This window comes from Euleptes europaea, chromosome 7, assembly GCF_029931775.1.
Source record: "Euleptes europaea isolate rEulEur1 chromosome 7, rEulEur1.hap1, whole genome shotgun sequence".
In the NCBI taxonomy this organism is placed as follows: domain Eukaryota; kingdom Metazoa; phylum Chordata; class Lepidosauria; order Squamata; family Sphaerodactylidae; genus Euleptes; species Euleptes europaea.
This window is the reverse complement of record NC_079318.1, coordinates 75,651,280-75,672,296: the sequence shown is the minus strand read 5'-3', so window position 1 is coordinate 75,672,296 and position 21,017 is coordinate 75,651,280. Positions and strand designations below refer to the sequence as shown.

Genomic DNA, 21,017 nt, shown 5'->3' with positions numbered 1-21,017 from the left:
GTTTTTATGATCAGCTTCTAGCCTGAGGACAGTTTTAGGGTCTCCTTTTTTAAACTGCTGTTCTTTATGTCCCTGGCCTTTTAAAATATTATTAATAATAATTATTTTTTATGATTTTATTGTATTTTACCTTCATGATCTGTCACAAGCAGGTCTGTGGAGAGGTGGGCATATACATTTCCCCCCTTTTAAACTTCTCTATTCAAACAAATGAACAATGAAAGGAAATATAAAAGGCAAAGATACATAAATATACATAACCATCCCTTTTCCCTTTACAACCATGGAACAGACATCCTTTATCAGCATAGGGAAATTATGGTATTAATTCAGTCGATTCTGTTGCTAGTTCCATTCTCTGTATAGCCCCTGACCATAGCAGGTCTAATCTGAGCGTGTCTCTTCTTTTCTGGTGTGCTGTTAATTTCACATGGGTATAGATCTATTTTATTTTCAACAACCAGTCTTGTAATTTAGGAGTATTTTTTTGTTTCTGTTGCCTTGTAAAGACCAACGTGGCAGCAGTAATCATGTTTAAGGCAACCATTAACAGATCACTAGAGATCTCAGGTAGATAATTTAGCCGCAGTGTCTCTGGCTTGTGGGGTATCTGTTTTCTAAACCCAGCTGATATAATTGTCACAACTTGTTTCCGATAGCTGGAGGCATGTGTACATCTCTGCCACATATGGAAGAAGTCCACATCATTTTCTCCATAGATCCAGCACTTGCTGGCTTCAGTCTTACAGATCTTAGCCAACCTTAAAGGAGTCAAATGTCATCTGTGAATTATTTTCAGCAGATTTTCTCTAAAGGAGAAACAAACTGTAAAAGTAGTACCCTGGGTTAAGATAAACTTCCATTTTAAGTTAGTTTTTTTGCCACCTGATGCGGATGTTTTGATCAGACCACCATCATATTCCATAAAGTAGTATACATACTTGAGGAAAAACATTATTTGTCTACTAATAACAACTTGTCAAATTGAGATATAGGTCTCAACGCAACACCATTCCATTTCAGATGACACAAATAACCCTTAACTTGTCAATATTCAAATATTGTAACCCCAGGTTCTATACTATTTTTGATGGTATTATATGGGACTACTTGGTTGTTAATTATCAGATTTCTATATTCACTGAGTCCCAAAATTTCCTGTCTTCTCAAGGGGGATAATTCTGGGCTCAGTGCATTTATCATGTCACTCACAGATGCTATAGGATAAATTCTAGGTACCAATTTATTCTTTACTTGATCCTACACAAGTAATAGTTTGATCATTAAGATCATTACCGAATACTGTCAGGCATTGTATAAAACAAGATCACCAAATATAGATGAGCGTAAAAATTTCTTCAGTAAACTTGAAAATCTTAAATGAACAGATGATGATGATAAAAAGAAAATGGATGGAAAAAATAACTTTGGAAGAAAGAAGGGGAATAAAACCCAACCTGAAAACAGAAGCTGGGTACCCAAGGTTGGGTAGAAAGATACACACACACACACACACACACACATATACACACACACATACAGACACACACATACACACACACACACACATATATATACACACATATATACACACATATGTGTGTGTGTGTATAAATACTAAAATATAATTTATTAGAAGTGCTAAGTAAAGGTTAAAAATATTTAAAAACATTAAAATAGCACAGGGTTGATCTCTGTAACCACATACCAAATGCGTTTCGACCTATTGGGCCTTCATCAGTGGTTAATTAAAACACATGTTAAGCCTGCACACATTTACAGAAATAAATACATACATATACAAACAGTTCAAACCCAACCAGGCATGTGTATAGGTTGTAAAATCTATTACCAGTTACTCAAACACCTAATCATATTGGTTCTAGTTGTAATACTGGTTAGTATATGTCTCCCATATACTATGTGTGCAGGTATCAACCTAGTAGAGCAGTGGCTTGGGAGTACCTCATCATCAGCTATAACGTCGAGATGCTAGAGTAAAATGGTTGAAAGACTGGTTATCAAATACCACCGAAGTACGCCAATTCATATAGTACAATGCATTCCTGTTTTTTGTGCTTATTTTTTTCCACATAGCCATCAGAGAGTCTTTCTCGTCTCTGACACCTGTTAAGTCAGACAGCGGTAGGGGCAACCAATTCAGTTTATCCTACTAAGGCAAGATAATCACCTGTTTATAAGGCACCTTATTAGGATTGGGAGAAAGGCAGCTGCATAGCTGACTAACAGCCCTCTACACGCTGATGGAAAATCAGCAGTTTCCTGGCACCGAAATGACTAATTTGTACCAATTGCATCCTGATTATTTATGCTAGCAGTGTGTTTATAAGAGCGTGAACAAATGGAACCCATCAACGCTTTTAGCAATAATAACAGTGGGGAACTTTTTGTGTGTATGTGTGTTTGCTGGTGAAATCAATTATTGTCGCCATACAATACATGCATTGGCTCACTTGTCCAGCTTTTATGCTGATGAGGTTGTATTGACATTTTGTTGTCTGCAATTCATGGAACAGCAGCCACCCATTCAAATAAATCGAGCCCCTTGGAATGCTGCCGAACCTGCAGCGTTTTGAACAGCAGGTCACCCTGATGACTGTTTTGATTGCTGTGGAAAGTCGTGCTCTGATACGTAGGGGCCGCCTTTTCATGAACAAAGGCAAACGCCAGTAGGTGGTTCTGTAGGGGTTATTCAAGCGCAAGAGATCATGGCTGTGTGCTCATGTCCCTTATAGAAAGGAGGAGTGTGTCCCCCATTTTTGGCGTCACGGCATGAAGAGAAAATAGCCGTTCACTCAGTGATCGGAGGAAGTGACAGGAATTTTACTCTGGCAGTATTTTCACAAATGAACTGTTGAGGAGAAGAAATGCATGCTCCACTCCACTTTTCTCAGGAATGAACCTCTATGCACATAGACTAGTCTACACACAGTGGGAGAACAGGCTTCCACTTGTCCTAAAACAATCGGGACCTGTCAGACAAATGAATGTAACGTCTCCATTGGCCAATATATCTACGAGTCCTGAGCTCGTAGTGTTGAAACATACAATTTTTTTGTTGGTTATCACAACCTTTGTGAGCATGTGGGCACTTTGGGAATTCTGACACAGAGTGGTGGGCATGACCACAAAATGGCTGCTGCAAGAAGCGGAGCCACACACTCACACAGAGGAAGCCCAAGTGCAGGGAAGAAAGGGCTAATTTTAAAAATACACTGGGAAAGAGGAGTGAGAGTAAAATCAACATGTTGCCGTTGCCACCCAAACAATGTTATTTTAATCTGCCCAGCCAATCAGATCTTCAGTGGCTGATCAAAAGCACTGCTGGGCAAGTGCCACACCTGGCCCCAACCACTTTTTAGAAACACTAGGTGGCAGTCATGGCACCCACGGGCACCACGTGGGGGACCCCTTATTTAGGGTCAGAGTGTGTTAGGTTTCCGATGTAATGGCCCCATGTGCAAGTATTTTCTCCAGGAGAGGGAACAAGTGTACCAGAGTACAGAGTGTCCCAGGGGGCAGGGAGGATTAATTTAACCTTGCTCCTTTACCATATGTAGCTTCTACACTCACAAATGTTTGCCCAATTAGAATGGCAGTAAGAACGGTATATTTGTGTTTTTTGTTTTCCTTCACATTTCTTTCAGGTTTTTCCTTTGTTGCCACGAGAGCTGGAAACTTGGCTGTGTTTATTTTTAAATGGAAGATTCTCAGAATGACGGATCTGGTGCCCGATTAGCACAGGTGCATGAAATGCACACAGTCTTATACGTTCCTAGCATTAACATATTGCGTAAGAACGGGTAAACTAGCATAAAATATGGTTCGCAATTCATAATGTAGCAGACGTACATTCAATTAAGATTCAGCTGTCACATTTGAAACACATGCATTCAGATTCACTAAGTGTTACAGGGAACAGCTAGCTGAAAACATACTCTTGAACATTAACTGGTAAATGTTAACTGCCATCCCTATTAGTACACAGAACTTCTGAATGCCCCTCTCCCAAGATTTGTAGATTGCCCCTGGTGGATGGGAGTGGTCCTGAAAACCTTCAGTTGGGTGGAAAGGCAGCATAGAAATGTTTTAAAATATTACTCCCCTTTAAGAATCACTGAACTAATAACTTCCAGATTCTGTTGTTCTTACTTTAGAAAGAAAACAATGGTAATTTTACTTTTCAAAGTATGTTATCTGCTTACCAGATATGCTTGGGATATCTGGAACCAGAGAAACAAGAGCTCTTCATAGTAAGAATCCACTTCCCAGATGACCTTTTCTTTACATGCTGAGAGCCAGTCTTGGTGCCTGCTAAAGCCGTCATGAGGGCAATTCAATACAGCCGTATTCTTGTCCACAGCACAAATATGTGGAAAAGACTTTGTGCTGAACTTCAGCACACACTGTGAACATTTTATGGTGACCTGCCCCTTTTAATCCTGTGAAGCAAAATCAATCCATTGAGTTTCCTTGAGGAAACATTTTCTTAGTCTTCGCGCTTATATTTGCCCATGCCGGTAGGAACTGACAAAAAGTTATCCTGTGATCCACAGCCTCATAAAATCCGATTAGGGCTCCTGAAGGGAGCAAACAGTGGGGAAACATCTGCATTCCCAGTGAAATAACCATATGTGGGTGAAACCTTACAGACTGGGATGTTCAAATTGTCAGTCTGCCATTCCCCACTCAGGGACTTGCTGACCTCGGGCTGTCAGCTACCCCATGTTCCTGCTGCTTCTGATGGCCGTTCTCAGCTGCACTCGTTACTGCATGGCAAGCCTAGTGGCCTGTTTGAAGAACAGGTCAGTAGTGGGGCTTTCTCTTGTCTTTCCTTTTCCACAGGAGTTTTTTGAAAATCCCGCCTTTCGTCCAGACGGCATGAAGCTTTATCCGACTCTCGTGATACGCGGCACCGGCCTTTACGAACTCTGGAAGTCTGGGAGGTACAAGAGTTACCCTCCAAGTACCTTAGTGGATTTGGTGGCAAGAATTCTGGCTCTTGTCCCCCCGTGGACCCGAGTGTACAGAGTGCAAAGGTAACTTTGTTCGCAGTTGGTCCACTCCACTCTGTGAAATATAGCAATACGACAACTGAGACTTAAGCACTGAGGTAGCTACAGTTGCTCATCTACCACTACCAACTTCCCAGAACCATAGACAGATGTGTTGTCATGATATCTTACTCAGTGCCCTGTTGTTGACTGTCCAGAGTAACTGGTTCGCCACTGTGTGAGACAGCAGGGCTCTTCTTATATTCTTGTGTCTTTGTGGAAAGGTGGCATACAAATAAGGGCAAAATGACTCTGTAATGGAATTTGCAGTTCACCACCCTTGAGGTGAGACGGGGCTAGCCTGCTCTTCCTGGCACTACAAGCATTGCTGAGAATTAGTGTTCAGTGAATGGTGCCTCCTTCACCAGTGTGGTGTAGTGGTTAAGAGCGGTGGACTTTTTCTGGAGAACCAGGTTTGATTTCCCGCTCCTCCACATGAAGCCTGCTGGGTGATCTTGGGCCAGTCACAGTTCTCGCATAACTCTGTCAGCCCCACCTATCTCATAAGGTGTCTGTTGTGGGGAGAGGAAGGGAAGGTGATTGTAAGCCAGGTTGAGACTCCTTAAAGATAGAGAAAATTTGGGTATAAAAAACAACTCTTCTTCTTCACTGCCACAACCCAAAGCTGTGGAAAAGGGGGCCCTTTACAAATATATCTCAATAGACTCTTTTCAATAAGTGTAAGTTATCTTCATTTGAGAAGAAATGTGTCCTCTCATCTCAGCCAAGACCTCAGTGGTCAACTGAGAACATTACCCCATATTTAATCATTCCCTTTATTAGCTATCTGGTGTTTTTTTCCCCAGTGGGGAAGAATATCATATTTGTAATTGACAAAAGAGAACATTTCTAATAACAGCTGGGCCTGCTCAAGGGTGGGAGTTAATAATAAAAAAAACCCAAAAGTAATTCATCTTAGCTTTCCAGGTGAACTAATACAGTTTTACTTTTATTTAATACCATAAAAAGTGTGTTCAGGTATATTCCTTGAACCTTGGCCATTGTTGAGGCACAAGATGCGGTACGGAGTGGGGCTTCCTTTGGCTGGTCTTCTGAAGTGAAGGTTTTCTAAGTTACTTCTGCTTAGAAAACCCCCGATAAACCAGCCCAGAGGTCCGTCTGATCCAAGGTGCTGTTTTTCCACAGTGAACACATGACGAGCCCTCCTGGATCAGGCCAGTGGTCCATCTAGACCAGCAACCTGTGTCACATGGTGGACAACCAGTTGCCCTGGAGGGCCTGCAAATGGAACTCAGAAGCCAAGGCCTTCCCCTGATGCTGCCTCCTAGCACTGGGTTTCTGAGGTCTGCTGACTCTCAGTATGGAGGTTCCTTTTAGTCACCATGGCTAGTAGCCATTGATAGACCACTCCTCCATGAATCTGTATAATCTCCTTTAAAGCCATCTGCGCTCATGGCCATCACTGTCTCTACTGGCAGTTAATTCCACAATTTTATCACTCATTGAGCAGCCAAGCAGAGCATGGAATCCAAACAGAGGTGTTGTTTTCCAAGCAGAGCATGGAATCCACAACCATCCCCAGCATCTGGAGTTCAAGGGTGCACTGCCTCTGAACCTGGAGGCTTCATCTTCCCACTGATAGACCTATCCACCATGAGTTTATGTCCCGTGCCCCTGATAAAGCCATCTATGCTAGAGGACATTACTGCTTCTCTTGTGCGAGTTAATTCCATACATTAATTATGTGCTGTCTGATAAAGTATTTCCATTGCCCTGTATCTACTGAGCTAGGGTAGGAAGATGATCTTCCTTTGGTGAGTCCCCTTAAAGGTTCATTTGTAGCATTCCCCAGCCCTTCGCAACACATAACTGCTGTTGCCCTGCCATGCTGCTTTTGAGTTCGTGAAAAGCAAAATGAAACGATTTATGTCTGGAAGCATAAACTTAGCCTCCATTTCCGCATCTTGACATCTGACGTTCTAATGTGTTTTTACCCTTGGGGAATCCAAAACTGGGATCTTAAAAATCACCCTGATACAGGGAGAGCAGGGCCTGCTTCCATTTAGGTGCCACAAATGGCTTGCATTTGCATATATGAATATGCTAATGAATTGTGAGTCACATGCCCTCCCTACGTAGATGAAGGGCTCAGCTATGTTTTGCAGCAGATGGCTACTCTTAGAGTGCCTTCGGGCACTCCAGTATGTCGTGCCGCAATTCCAGAGACTGCAAACTCACCCTGCTGGATATTGCTGTCTAGACCTCGTGTAGGGTGCCAGAGTGGTTTTATCATCACCCCCATTGTGAAGCACGCAACAGCCTGACCCTCTGGAGTTCTCCAGTAATTGGAAAGAAGCGACTCTCCCCAGCGGCTGCCTCTGCTCTAACATACCCAGATGAAAATTGCATCCTCCTCCAGCGCGTCCTTTTAAACCGAACGGCAAAATACTTATTGGCTCTAATTGCTGCGGTTTGGAGACTTGTGTTAATGTCTCTTGGCTCAATAATGTTGTATTTTCTCTAAGAAATCAGGAGAAGAGTAAACTAACTAGCAAGCTAGTTATTGTTGTATGGGGGGGGGAGCGCAGCAGGTAAGGGAATTAAAGCCCAGTTGGGCCTGGGGGTGGGAATCAGATACGATGATGTGCTGCCTCCTTAAAAACCCCATGACATTAGCTCAGCCTCTTCCCATGCATTTTGGACCATCACAGACTTCGGTGTTGAGTTTTGGGTTCTCTCGCTTCCGCATGCTTGGAACAGCAAATTTTACAGGGATCGTTGGAGTTTCAGGAGATTTATGCAAAATTGGCTCCCTCTGTCCTCCCATGGAGCTCTTTGTACCCCTGAAACAGCTTCCATGCCATCACCCTTCCCTCCTTCCCTGCCTCTTCTTCCCCTTCCCTTTTTTTCAGATTCCCCCCATCCCAATAATTTCTTCCGTGGTGCCTTTGGCTGGCCCTTTACGTCCTCATTCCCAGACAAAACAATGAGTGTGTAATATTTGCGACACACAGTGTACATACAAGACATTATTTCTGGACAGCAACTAGTTTTCTCGGCTGGCCACTTCGGCAAGGGAGTGATGGGTGGCAAGCTCAACCCCTCACCCACCTAGTGAGGCCTTCCAGCCAATTCTGTTGCCAGCAATGTCAGTTCCTCTGCATTTCTTTTGCCTGTACATAGCCTCCCTGTCCAGTTACCAATCCCTGTCTCTCTAGGGCAGCATTTCTCAACCAGGATTCTCCAGAACCCTAGGGTTCCGCGAGAAATAGTGATGAATAGGCTAATCATATGTAAATCACATGTAATCATATGTAGGGGTTCCCTGAGACGTGAATATTATTTCAAGGGTTCCTCAAGGGTACAAAGGTTGAGAAACGCTGCTTTAGGGGAACAGTTCTCAGGCCACCACTTGTGGAGAACCAGTTTCACAATTACCCTCCCTATCTCTTCAATCTATGTGCAGAACATATAATTAGGAAAGCTGGATTAGATTTAGATGAAGGTGGAGTGAAAATTGGAGGGAGGAACATTAATAATTTGAGATATGCTGATGACACTACATTATTGATAGAAAATAGTGAAGATTTGAAACGACTGCTGCTAAAAGTTAAAAGAGAAAGTGCCAAAGCAGGACTACAGCTGAACATCAAGAAAACAAAAGTAATGACTACAGGAGAATTACACAACTTTAAGGTTGACAATGAGGAAATTGAAATTGTTCAAGACTTTCTATTCCTTGGCTCCACCATCAACCAAAAGGGAGACTGCAGCCAAGAAATCAGAAGGAGATTGAGACTGGGAAGGGCAGCCATGAAGGAGCTAGAAAAGATTTTGAAGTGTAAGGATGTGTCACTGGCCACCAAGACTAGATTAATTCATGCCATCGTATTCCCTATTACTACGTATGGGTGTGAAAGCTGGACATTGAAGAAAGCGGATAGGAAGAAAATAGATTCCTTTGAAATGTGGTGTTGGAGGAGAGTGTTACGGATTCCGTGGACTGCCAAAAAAACAAATCAGTGGGTTATAGATCAAATCAAGCCTGAACTGACCCTAGAAGCTAAAATGACTAAACTGAGGCTGTCGTATTTTGGTCATGTCATGAGATGACAAGAGTCACTAGAAAGACAGTCATGCTAGGAAAAGTTGAGGGCAGCAGGAAAAGAGGAAGACCCAACAAGAGATGGATTGACTCAATAAAGGAAGCCACAGCCTTCAATTTGCAAGATCTGAGCAAGGCGGTCAAAGATAGGACATTTTGGAGGACTTTCATTCATAGGGTCGCCATGAGTCGGAAGCGACTTGACGGCACTTAACACACACACAAAAAGAGCCACATTTAGTTCCGTTCCTGGGATGAGGCCTGCTCCTCCGAGAGGCTCGCAGTTTACCTGGCGGTGGCTGTTTCAAAATGAAAGCCACCCACCAACTACATTTCCCACCAGGAAGGGGCCTTGTCCGTTTCCCTAAAATATGGAACAGATATCAAATTGGGAAACAGTGCTTAGAAGAGCCACCGGCAGCATTTCAAAGAGCCTCCCCCCCAAACGATTTGAATGAGTATCGCTGCTCTAGGGGCTAGATTTGGCCCGGGGGACTCTAGTCACGGACTCCTTGTGCTGTTTGAATGGTTCCAGCTAAATCTGTCCTACTCCAGTCCCAATCCTTTTTTTGTCTCATTAACCTAAATCTTATACCTTCCCTATTTTTCTGTGTCTGCCTCACCATTTGACATTCCTACCCAAGTTGATCCAGTAGTACATACAGGCACGGGAAGGCTTTATCCTGTTCAGGTGGCAACTGATGGCAGCACTTGCCAAATCTAAATGCAAATTGGAGGTTATTGACCATCCTTTGCATCCCGATGACTGGCCTGTGTTTCAGACCAGAATTGGACCCTAGTTCCCCTTGGCCTAAGCTCGGTTCTCTGCCTGTCGCACCTACTTCCAAGCAGATTAATCTGGAGAAGGGATGTGGCACTTGTGAGTTAGTAAAAATGTCACTCACACACACCCCTGAATATGTACCTTCAGCTGGGCTGATGATCGCCGTCGAGCCATGATGTCTTAGCAATCATTCACCAAAAGTGATTCAGCTCATTACTTGCTAGGAAATGGCTCGTTCACTCAACCATCCAGTCCATTCCAGATGGTTTGGGTGGGTGTCTAGTTGTTGCCAGCAGCCCAGAATAGCATGACATGCATTTGGCAAATCTGAAGCACTGTATGTAGCTCTTTTTTAATCATCAAAGCATCTTGCTGTATTCAGGACCGGTTTGCCTTGAGACAGTCCACTTATATATGCTCTACAAATCACTACCTAAATTTCTGTAGATTTGGGTAATAAGTGCAAGATGGGTACACACCTCTAGTTTCTACAGGTAGACACATCTTGGATGTTAGCAGGCTTTTTGGTTTGTTTGGGTTATGTAGTCTGAATAGGGAATAGAATTCTTCTACCACAAAAAAATAATGTCTTAAGTACCCCCCCCCAAAAAGAAGAAAGTCATATGATGACTTGTGTTCAGAAATGAAAATGTGTTAGAAGTGTCAGAGACAAGTGTAGGAAACCACTGGCACCTATGGGCTGAACAGGCTGTTAGATTTTCCTACATGCTTGCAGTTGTAGGAGACACTCATGTACCAGCATGCCCAAGAGAAACACAGCAGGCAAGGTGGCAGTGCGCAGATCTAGCCTGCTGGCTGGACAGTGAACTCTGAAATCCCTGTAGTCCATTCTGTGGGTGACATCTGCTTTCCTTTAAAGTTGCTTTGGGGTGGGGGTCAGTGCAGGTACATCAATGTGTGCCAGTAAAATGTACTATGTCATTTAGGCTGAGAAGGTGCTGTGAATTAGAAATGACATCCTCATTGCTTAGCATTTTTAAAGGTCCATTCCCTTTACCAAGGAGCAGTCCTCTAGTACAAACACGAATCAGTAGTCAAGTGGGCCTCTCCCGCACCTGAGCTGTGGCTATCTAGGCAGAAGAGGGCATTCTGTGTCTCAGGCAGTTGCTGCTGTCACAGGGCCGATGATATAGTGAGCCTGTGGTTATGTCATCTGAGTGGAGTAATTGTCATACAAACCACCGTGCTTGCTTTGATCCTAGAATTGCAGGGGTGGGGGTCAGGGTTGCCAGGTCCCTCTTCACCACCAGTGAGAGGTTTTTGGGGCAGGGCCTGAGAAGGGTGGGGTTTGTCAGGATGGGAGGGAGTTCAGTGCCATAGCATCCAATTGCCAAAGCAGCCATTTTCTCCAGGGGAACTGATCTCTGTCTCCTGGAGATCAGTTGCAATTGCGGGAGATCTCCAGCCACCACCTGGAGGTTGGCAACCCAGTGGGTAAACCATCTGCTATACATGCAGGAGGTCCCAGATTCAATCCCTGGCATCTCCATTTAAAAGTAGGTGACTTCACCCTGAGATGCTTGAGAGCCTCTACCAGTAGGCAGTATGGGCCATGATAGACTTGTGGTTTGACTCAGCATAAAGCAGCTTCATGTGTTCCACCAGTGAGTGATCTTTGAGAAGTGTGATTGTAAGCTGGTTTGAGTCTTCCTTAAGTGGTGGAGAAAGTTGGCATATTAAAACCAACTCTTCTTTTTCTTCGTCTTTTTTTTCTTCTTCGTTTTGAAGAGTTTCTTTGGTTGACCTGTTTGTCTGTTTGCTTGCAGAGATATCCCAATGCCTTTAGTCAGTTCTGGAGTAGAGCATGGTAACTTGAGAGAACTAGCTCTTGCCAGGATGAAGGACCTGGGGACAGAGGTAAAGTGTATTATTTTGATTTCCATGTTTGTGTGTGGTGTTTTCTTCCTACCTCAACCGCAAGTGTGGTTGTAAAATCCGCTTTTCTCCCAAGCATGGACAAAGACTAGTTAGTAGAGCTGAAACACACAAACTTGAAAACATAAGGAGACTCCTACTGGATGAGAGCAAAAGTCCATGGATCCTGTTTCCTGGACCCTATTTCTTGTACTACCCAACTAACACACCCCTGGTGGCCGACAAGCGGGCCATGGAGGCCAAAGCTTGTCTCATTTGATGCCTCCCAGCAACGAGTGTTCCAAGGTACCCTGCCTCTGAACATAGAAGTTCCATTTATCCATCATGGTAAATTGCCATAAATTTGTCTTATCTTCTTTTAAAGCTGTGTAAGCCAGAGGCTACATTGCGAATTCCGTACAATGAGCATGCAAGTGCTGTCTTCTGACTATCCTGCATCTGCTGCCAATTTGGCTGCTGGATCAGGCCAGTGGTCCCTCTGGTCCAGCATCCTGTCTCACAAAGTGGCCATCCACTTCCTCTGGAGGCCCAACAACAAGGCATAGAGGTCGAGGCCTTACCTGATGCTGCCTCTGAACATGGAGGTTCCCTTTAGTCACCATGGCCAGTAGCCACTGACAGACCTATCCTCCACAGATCTATCTAATCCCCTTTTAAAGCTCCCTGTACCTGTGGCCATGACTACATCCTCTGGCAGCGAATTCCACATTTTAATCACTTGCTGTGTAAAGAAGGATTTCCTTTTGTTCGTCCTGAATCTGCTGCCCTTCAGCTTCATTGGATGCCCTCGAGTTCTAGTATTTTTGGAGAGGGAGAAAATGTTCTAGTGTTTTGGGAGAGGGAGAAAATGTTCTTGAGGTCTCTCCAGTGTGGGGTACTTTATACCAGAGAGGCCAAAGGAATCGAAGATCCCCTTCAGCCCCCATTCAGCACAGCTGCCTGCTCCTTATTAAGGTTAGAAAGGAAGGGCGGTTCTTTCTGACTACATCAAGGCACATACAGAAGGAGTGCGTGGGTGCGTCAGAAGAGCCTGATGCGCGGAATGAGAAACTGCCTGCTCTTGGGTCCGGTGGGATTTGGTTAAAGTGCCATCCATTTCACAACAAGTGGTAGCAAATGGAGGCGTCACTCTCGGGATGCAGACTCTCCAAATGCAGTCGCCAGGTAACCATTAGCAATTAGACATTTGAATCTGGCATCCATAATGCTTCATGGTACAAAGGAGGAATGGCAACATAGGAGAGAGAGAGAGAGGACAAACAACTCTGGGCATGCTGACTGAGAGGCAACTCTTTGTTTTGCATGCTCTGAGAAGTGACGGAGGAGCATGGACAGAAGTGTCTGTAGAGGCTAGTGTGGGATGGTCTGGAGCCATTTTTTGCAATGCCTACAGTAGCATGAACAGCCTGAAATGTAAACATGGACTCTGGAAACCTGATTTCTAGTCCCCACTCCACCATGAAACTTCCTGATTGATGTTGGGCCCATCGCATACTCTTGGCCTAACATCTCTCGCGGGATGATTGTGAGGAGAAAACAGAAGAGGAAAGAACCAGCTATTACAGCCTGAACCTCCTTGAGGGAACCGTGGCATAAAAGTATTTATTTAAAATGCTCCCCTAAGTCTGCCTTTCTTCCAGTAAGGCTTGGACCCGGGGCAGGCAACGATGTCTAAAACAACAATCCAATAGCAAGACAGTGTGGTTGAAATAAACATTCAAAATGTAGCCAGCATGTTGCCAGATTAAGGCAACCAGGGCTTTCTGCATGCCAGCAGCTCCCCAAACACTGCTCAGCTTGCCCCCCAAATGCCCTCCCAAGTAACTTGGTCTTATAGCCCCTCCACAAGACCAGCAAGACCAGAGCTATCTTCACCTCTTCAGGGAGGTTGGTCCAGAGTAGTGGGGTAGAGGCTGAAAAAAAACAACTGGGCTTGGCTGGTAACCAATGGCACCCTAGCCAGGGAAGGGAATGGTGGGAAGACACTGTTGAGAAGATAATTCACAGTGGGTAGCCGTGTTAGTCTGTTTTTAGTAGTCAAAAAGGGCAAGAGTCCAGTAGCACCTTAAAGACTAACAAAAATATTTTCTGGTAGGGTATGAGCTTTCATGAGCCACAGCTCACTTCTTCAGATACAGCTAGAATGTGAATCCATCGGTCTTATGGATTCACATTCTAGCTGTATCTGAAGAAGTGAGCTGTGGCTCACGAAAGCTCATACCCTACCAGAAAATATTTTTGTTAGTCTTTAAGGTGCTACTGGACTCTTGCCCTTTTTGACTACTGTTGAGAAGAACAGAGTTGCCACACGGGTACAGACAGGGAGAGGCAGACCTTCAAGTAGGTGGGTCCCAAGTCATGAAGGGCTTTAAGAGTCAGCAACCAGCACCTTGGAAGCCAGAGAAGAGATTGTAGAATGGTTGTATTTTGCTCACAGCAGTAAAGCCCCCACATAACAGCTGAGCAGCCACATTTTGCACCAACTGAAGTTTCCAAACTGTCTTCAAGAGCAGCCCCACACGGAGATTGTGGTGCAATAGCCAAGTCTTGAACACATGAAAACATGAAGCTGCCTTATACTGAATCAGACCCTTGGGTCCATCTAAGTCAGTATTGTCTACTCAGACCGGCAGCGGCTCTCCAGGGTCTCAGGCAGGGGTCTTCCACATAACCTACTTGTCTAGTCCCTTTAACTGGAGATGCCAGGGATTGAACCTGGGACCTTCTGCATGCCAAGCAGAGGCTCTTCCACTGAGCCGGGGCCCCTCCCTGAGATTACTGTAGTATGTATCAGAATGGCCAGGTCCTACATGTGCAAAAAGGAGAGACCTTCTGAGCCCTGGGCAGCTGAAAGGATGTTTTTCTTTTTCCTTTTTGTGTGGCTGTGTTTACCTCCTCCAACAGGAGATCTGGATCCAGCAATACTCCTGAGCTGTACTCCATTTATAATAGGACCCTACCTAGAGCAGCAGTTTTTCCATCCAGCATCCCCTCTGTCTTATCTGGATTCAGTATCAGTTTACTCTCCCTCTGCCCCTTGACCACAGCATTCAGGCACTGGCATCATCCGGAGACTTTTTTAACGCAGTTGTTGAGTGTCAAGTCAGAACTGTTTCAGCATGTTGATGTGTCTGGTCTCTACCCCACCAATTGTGCCACTCCTTTCTCTTGGAGACTGACTAAGAAAGCCAAGGGAGACTTTGTATTTTAGCATTTGTCATATTTCTAGGTGGTTTTAATTGGATCGTAGACTGAATCGTTTATATTCCCTTTGTAATCTATCATTAACCACCCTGTGCCTCCAGAATGAGTCAGGTAGTAAATGGATCCATCTCCCCCAGGATTTTTATGACAATCAGTTTGGAAAGATGCAGAAATATTTTATGCAAGAGGAGAAACTGGGATCAGCCTGCAACCCATCTTGGATATATCTGGGAGAAAAGACCTGAGCAGTCACATCTAAGTCCCCTTAGTGTTTGTTTTCTAACTCCATCAGCCATAGATCCCACCCATCTCTTAGTTTTCTGTCTAATTATCCACAGGAGATCCCGACAAATTTCATCATACATTCTCATTTACAAATATAGAAATTCTGAACCAATTTTTTCTCATCGAAGGCTTCTTCCTGCATTTTGAAACAGCCTGATCAGGAGTTTGTTCGCAGAACTTTAGATTAGCTCTCCCCCTTCCAATTCTGTTATCTTTCCAACTCAGAACACAGTAAGAGTCAGCATTTCACTATTGAGGAATTCCTTTGAGCCTTGTTTGTAAACCAAATGCTACATTTTCTCATGAGATGCAGGCTGTTCAGTGAAACTGATTCCTATCGGTATGTCCCTCATATTTAAACATCATGGATTCCCCCCTCCTCCAAAGTGTATGAGGGATGGATCAGTGAGCATTTTTATTTTGAAGGTTCCCTATTTGAAATCTATCAGCTTAAGTCTATTCCAGCTTCATTTTAGGCTCTGAAGGAGGTAGTGGGAAATGTAATGTACCTTAGCCATGGTGTGTCTCACTATGTAATTGCTGTTTCTCTCTTCTTTTTTCCCCAATTTCCCACCAAGTGTCGTGATGTGCGGACAAGAGAGGTTGGAATACAAGAGATTCATCACAAAGTGAGACCGTATCAGGTAGGGCTTGTTGCTTCTCAGCCAGGCTTGCTCCGTGTGGGTAGGTTTAAATTTCGCTGTGCAGACAGAGATATAAAGAGTCTGAGAGATGCCTCTGTTATCTCCGCCAAAAGGATCTGGAATTCTGTGCCAAGCCAGGTCCTGTTCTCCTTGCCTTGGTGATCCTGAGGACTAGCATTTTCACTTGTGTACTAGAGTGTTGAGGGGTTAAACTGCTTTCCCCCCCCCCCACCTGGGTCTCTTTCCAGGTACACATGATTAACTGGAGCAAATGGAGGGGTCACAGAACAAGGATACAAAGAAACGGTGAAAATGCACAGTCTTCTAAATGCTAAGTTCTAAACTTATCCTAACAATGTTGATGCTAGGATAAGCTAGTAATTCTTGAAGCTTCAGCATTTAGAAGTCCATCATTCTTGCATTCCCTGAGCTAGGGCTTCTCTCACTGTCCCTTGACACAAGGTCAAGGTGGAGTCCCTAGGTAAAGACTTCTTCCTTCAGAAGAACCCAAGAGATAAGAGCAAAAGAGCTGCTTCTTCATGTCTGTAGAATTTATGATCTCTTGTCTGGCCTTTGTGGGACTCTTTGGCTGAGGTATCAGCTGAAGAAACCTCCAGCCAGAGCTGTCTGTCCTGTGCCTGTGTGACGACTCATTTACCTGTAGCTTTCCCATTGCTAGCTGTTTACCTGTAGAAAGGCATTTTAGGAATGTAAAGAGTGTAGGCCCGATAATTGCAATGCAGATGTGGACCCTGGGGTGTAGGTCATTTCTTCACATTGACTTTTGCACCTAGTACCTGAAGTGGTACAGCCATAGAACTGGGGTAGCTCTACCTGCCAGACCCTGGATTTGGAAGCAATCTGAGTGGCTGGTTTTTCCCAAGACACCCCTAGAAGCCAGCTGGAGATGTCAGATCTGTTGGAGAAATCAAAAGTCCAGCCTCTGCCATCCTGCAGGACATTCCACAGCTGAATCATGCCAAACAGACGGTTTTACTTTAAAGTCTCCCCAGAATGCTGCAACGTTGCATAAGATTTTCTCAAGAGTTAAGCCTTTAAATCTGTCTTTGTTGTTGTTGTTTATAGCTGTTACTGCTGTTTTTCCCCCTTCAGCTAATATCTGTTTCATGTCATCCTTTTAAAATTAAATATGAATTTTATGTGGGGAAAGACCCAGAGTACTATCCTGTTAGGATGAGCTAAGTGCCTGGTTGGATTTTAAAAGTATGTTTTGGTCTCAAAATATAGGTAAAAAGGTAAAGGTCCCCTGTGTGCAAGCACCGGGTCATTCCTGACCCATGGGGTGACGTCACATCCCGACGTTTCCTAGGCAGACTTTGCGGGGTGGTTTGCCAGTGCCTTCCCCAGTCATCTTCCCTTTACCCCCAGCAAGCTGGGTACTCATTTTACCGACCTCGGAAGGATGGAAGGCTGAGTCAACCTTGAGCCGGCTACCTGAAACCAACTTCTGTTGGAATCGAACTCAGGTCGTGAGCAGAGCTTTTGACTGCAGTACTGCAGCTTAACACTCTGCGCCACGGGGCTCCTCAAAATATACATATTGTTATAGCTGTTGTTAAGTTGGCTGGCTGGAGTCCATCACACAACTATCAGATGCAGCAATTAGAAGCCCAGAGCCACACCGGCATCTAAAAGGGTCCCCAATGCCATTTGAGATGAATCACTGATACATGTTAAACTTGTGATTCCCAACATGGTACCCATGGACATAATGGCTTCTACCAGTGTTTTTCCTGGCATCTGCTTGCTTCTTCCCCAAACCATCTCTTCCCCAAAGTAAAGACCAAATCCTGCCTTTCCTTCAGTTCATTGGAGGAGGAAGTGCATCAGAAGAGTCTAGGAGGCCTTTGCCTTTGTGTCTACAGGGAGCATCCATTCAGAAACAGCTGCTTCTCTCACAGGAAGAAGCTTGGCTTGGAACCTCTTAACTTCTTTGTTGAACATCCCAATGTTTCATGATTGGACCCATCTCCCCATGGCGGACATTTCACACTTGGCCAAGTGTCCAAAGGCAGCCATGTTGTTATGGTTCCCGATACTGGTTCTCAAAATTTAAGAAGTGCCCATCGGTTCAGCAATGTTGGTAATCCCTGCATTAAGCAATATTGGTAGCTGCAACCACAGCTTCATAAACCTACTGAAAAGGGTGATGGTGAGAATCCCGGTGTTACAGAGTTAAGGTATGGCACTATATGAATAATGTGACTGAAACTAAAAGCCAGCTCACAGTCTTACCATACAGAGGCAGCGGGGCTCTATATGGTTCTCCTGTTCTCATGTGTGACTCAGGGCTGCATGTGTAAACCTCAGCTCCCACAATCCTTTGCCACATTTTGAGAAGGGAGGAGTCACGAGGCCTCCTCATATGTGCTGGGTAATGGCATGCAGTATGGATCATTCCAGTCTGAAGGGGGAGGGTGGGACCAGCCCCCATCTCCCTTTTTGTTTATGTATCATCAGTGGTGCTGAGTGTTCGATATGTTCCTTCTCACGGATGGGAAGCACTAAGATGTATAGAAAGGGTGCGTTCGCATTGAAGTTCTGCACCAGTTTTGGCTTGTGTGAAAAATTCAATAATTACACCTTCAGCTCTTATCTGATGCCGCTAAAACTCTGTTAGCGGTAAGATGGACTTTGTGAACCCATTTCTCACCCTTTCCCCCATATAAACCAGCACCGGCATTGCTGTGAAATTGGTCTCTTAAGGTTGTTACACCGTTATTTTTTTATTGTTGCTGCCGCTATCTGATGATTTTCGTCTTGGCCTTTTGTCCGCTTGAACAGGTTGAACTGATTCGAAGAGACTATGTGGCCAACGGGGGCTGGGAAACTTTCTTGTCCTATGAGGATCCTGAGCAGGACATCCTCATCGGCCTCCTGCGTTTGCGGAAGTGTTCGGAGGAGACGTTCAGACCAGAACTGAAGGGAGGCGTTTCTATTGTCAGAGAACTTCATGTGTATGGGAGTGTGGTTCCTGTGAGCAGTCGAGATCCCTCCAAATTCCAGCATCAGGTACCTACGGCTACATCAAAATATGTACCTCTGGGTGATGGTGGAAAGTTCTATCATGTTGCAACCAAGTAATGACAACCCCGTAGGGTTTTCAAGGCAAGAGAGGAACAGAGATGGTTTGCCATTGTCTACTTCTGTGTAGCAACTCTGGACTAACCAGGGCCGATCCTGTTTAGCTTCTGAGATCAGGCTAGCTTGGGCCATCTAGGTTAGGGCTGATTATATTTCCTGATCCTTAAAGGGAAGCCTGCTTACTAACATACTATAGTGAGCCACAAGTCCACATTTACTCGATACAGAGACCTACTTTAAAAAATGCCTCTGTTAATTAAACTTCAAACGCCTGTGTTCCACTTTCACAGGCTTCATGACCCACAGGTCGGAGAAGACTTCTTTAAACCACTGATAGTTCAGGACCAAAAAGAGGGCTATACTGTGATCTAAAGTGTGTTGCACCTCCACCCTTGGAACAGTGGAGTCTGATCTGGAGAACAGGGTTTGATTCCCCACTCCTCCACATGAGCGGCAGGGGCTAATCTGGTGAACTGGATTTGTTTCCCCTCTCCTCCACACAAAGCCTGCTGGGGGACCTTAGACTAGTCACACTCTTGCAGCTTCACCTACCTCACAGGATGTCTGTTGTGGGGAAGGGAAGGGTAGGTGATTGTAAGCTGGTTTGAATCTCCCTTAAATGGTAGAGAAATTCGGCATATAAAAACCAACTCTTCTTCTTCTTTTCTGTTGTTGTTAGGTTTTTTTGTTTGTTCATTTTTTTTTCTTGTAAGAGAATAGCAAGTCAGGAAGGAGACTAGGAGGAAAAAGAGGGAGGAGATGGGGCGCCAAGGTATAAGTTAGACATATGTAGTAAAAAACAAAAGGAGGTCAGTTTGGCTGTTGGGTCTCAATAAGCTAAACTGCTGTTCCGGTCCCCATTTCTCAAAAAGATATTGCAGAGCAGGTCTTGACAGAGGCTCACAGACTTACCTCACAGGTTAGTGGTTGTGAGGAAAAAATGGAGAAGAGGAGAAAGATGTGGTAAGCCACTTTGGGTCGTCATTGGGGAGAAAAATGAGGTATAAATATACATAAATGCACTAAAATTGTCAGCATCAGAAACATGTAACTTGAATACTAACCGTTATGTATGAGTTTGAAAACATTTACACTGTTTAAACGAACACCTTTCTTGTAGAAACTGTACCAGAGAGTTTTGGGGGCAGCCTGGGCAAAGGCGGAATACCCTGATGGTTGGGGCATAAGCTTTTTTAAGCTTGGTTTTAATGTGTTGTTTTAATGTTTTTTTATTAAATTATTTGGTATTGTTTTACGTTGTGGTTACCTCCTTGGGTCCTGGATTGCCTAGGAGAAAGGCTGGTATATAAATATCTTAAATTGCACATTAATGAATAGTTTCCTTAGCCTATTTTAAATGCCCTCCTATGCTCAGCTGTGGTAACTTAAGGGGCATTTTCAGCATCATATGGGTGACAATGATTCTGAAAAATACACCGGTGGGTTTCTTGGGTGTCAGAGCTAGGCAGGACATATGTAGAGCATTACCATGTTTGCTTGACTGTAAATGCCACCCATTTTAGTATGATATTTTCCTATTCCGAAACCAACATTGCCATTCTTCAATGAGAGCTTTAATGTCATAAACTAACAAGCCCTATTTTTGAAGAATCCTCTGGGAGTATCCATGCCTCAGGTGGAGCAGCGCATCTACTGATTCCATTCTGCCTGTAGCCTTACATACTGTCCCTCCGTTCACCATGATTTCCAGCACACTAGTCTCCCTGGCCATGATTTACTTGGGATGAGAAACAGTTTCCTCCTTTTGTGCTTTGTATCATAGATGGTCTGAAGACTGGTACTGTCCACTTTTTTTGTTTTGCTGTCTCTAGAACCAACAGCCTCTGGAAGCAGTAAGTATTTGGGATGAGAGGCAGCCTTTGGGGTGGTAGTTGGTGCTTCAGGACAAGGCAAAGCCCAGGCTGCGTGATATTTGTATATCTGCATTTTGACAAGCA

The 21,017-nt window shown here is 44.4% G+C and overlaps 1 protein-coding gene across 1 annotated transcript in view; it reads left to right on the top strand.

The window, feature by feature from the left end:
- Positions 1 to 21,017, top strand: part of ELP3 (elongator acetyltransferase complex subunit 3) — a 93,309-nt gene that overhangs the window by 48,095 nt on the left and 24,197 nt on the right. Inside the window, exons 10-13 of the mRNA XM_056852807.1 lie at positions 4,867 to 5,060; positions 11,713 to 11,803; positions 15,889 to 15,954; positions 18,760 to 18,987. Of these exons, the coding sequence (XP_056708785.1) occupies positions 4,867 to 5,060; positions 11,713 to 11,803; positions 15,889 to 15,954; positions 18,760 to 18,987 (579 nt within the window). The remainder of the gene's footprint in view (positions 1 to 4,866; positions 5,061 to 11,712; positions 11,804 to 15,888; positions 15,955 to 18,759; positions 18,988 to 21,017) is intronic.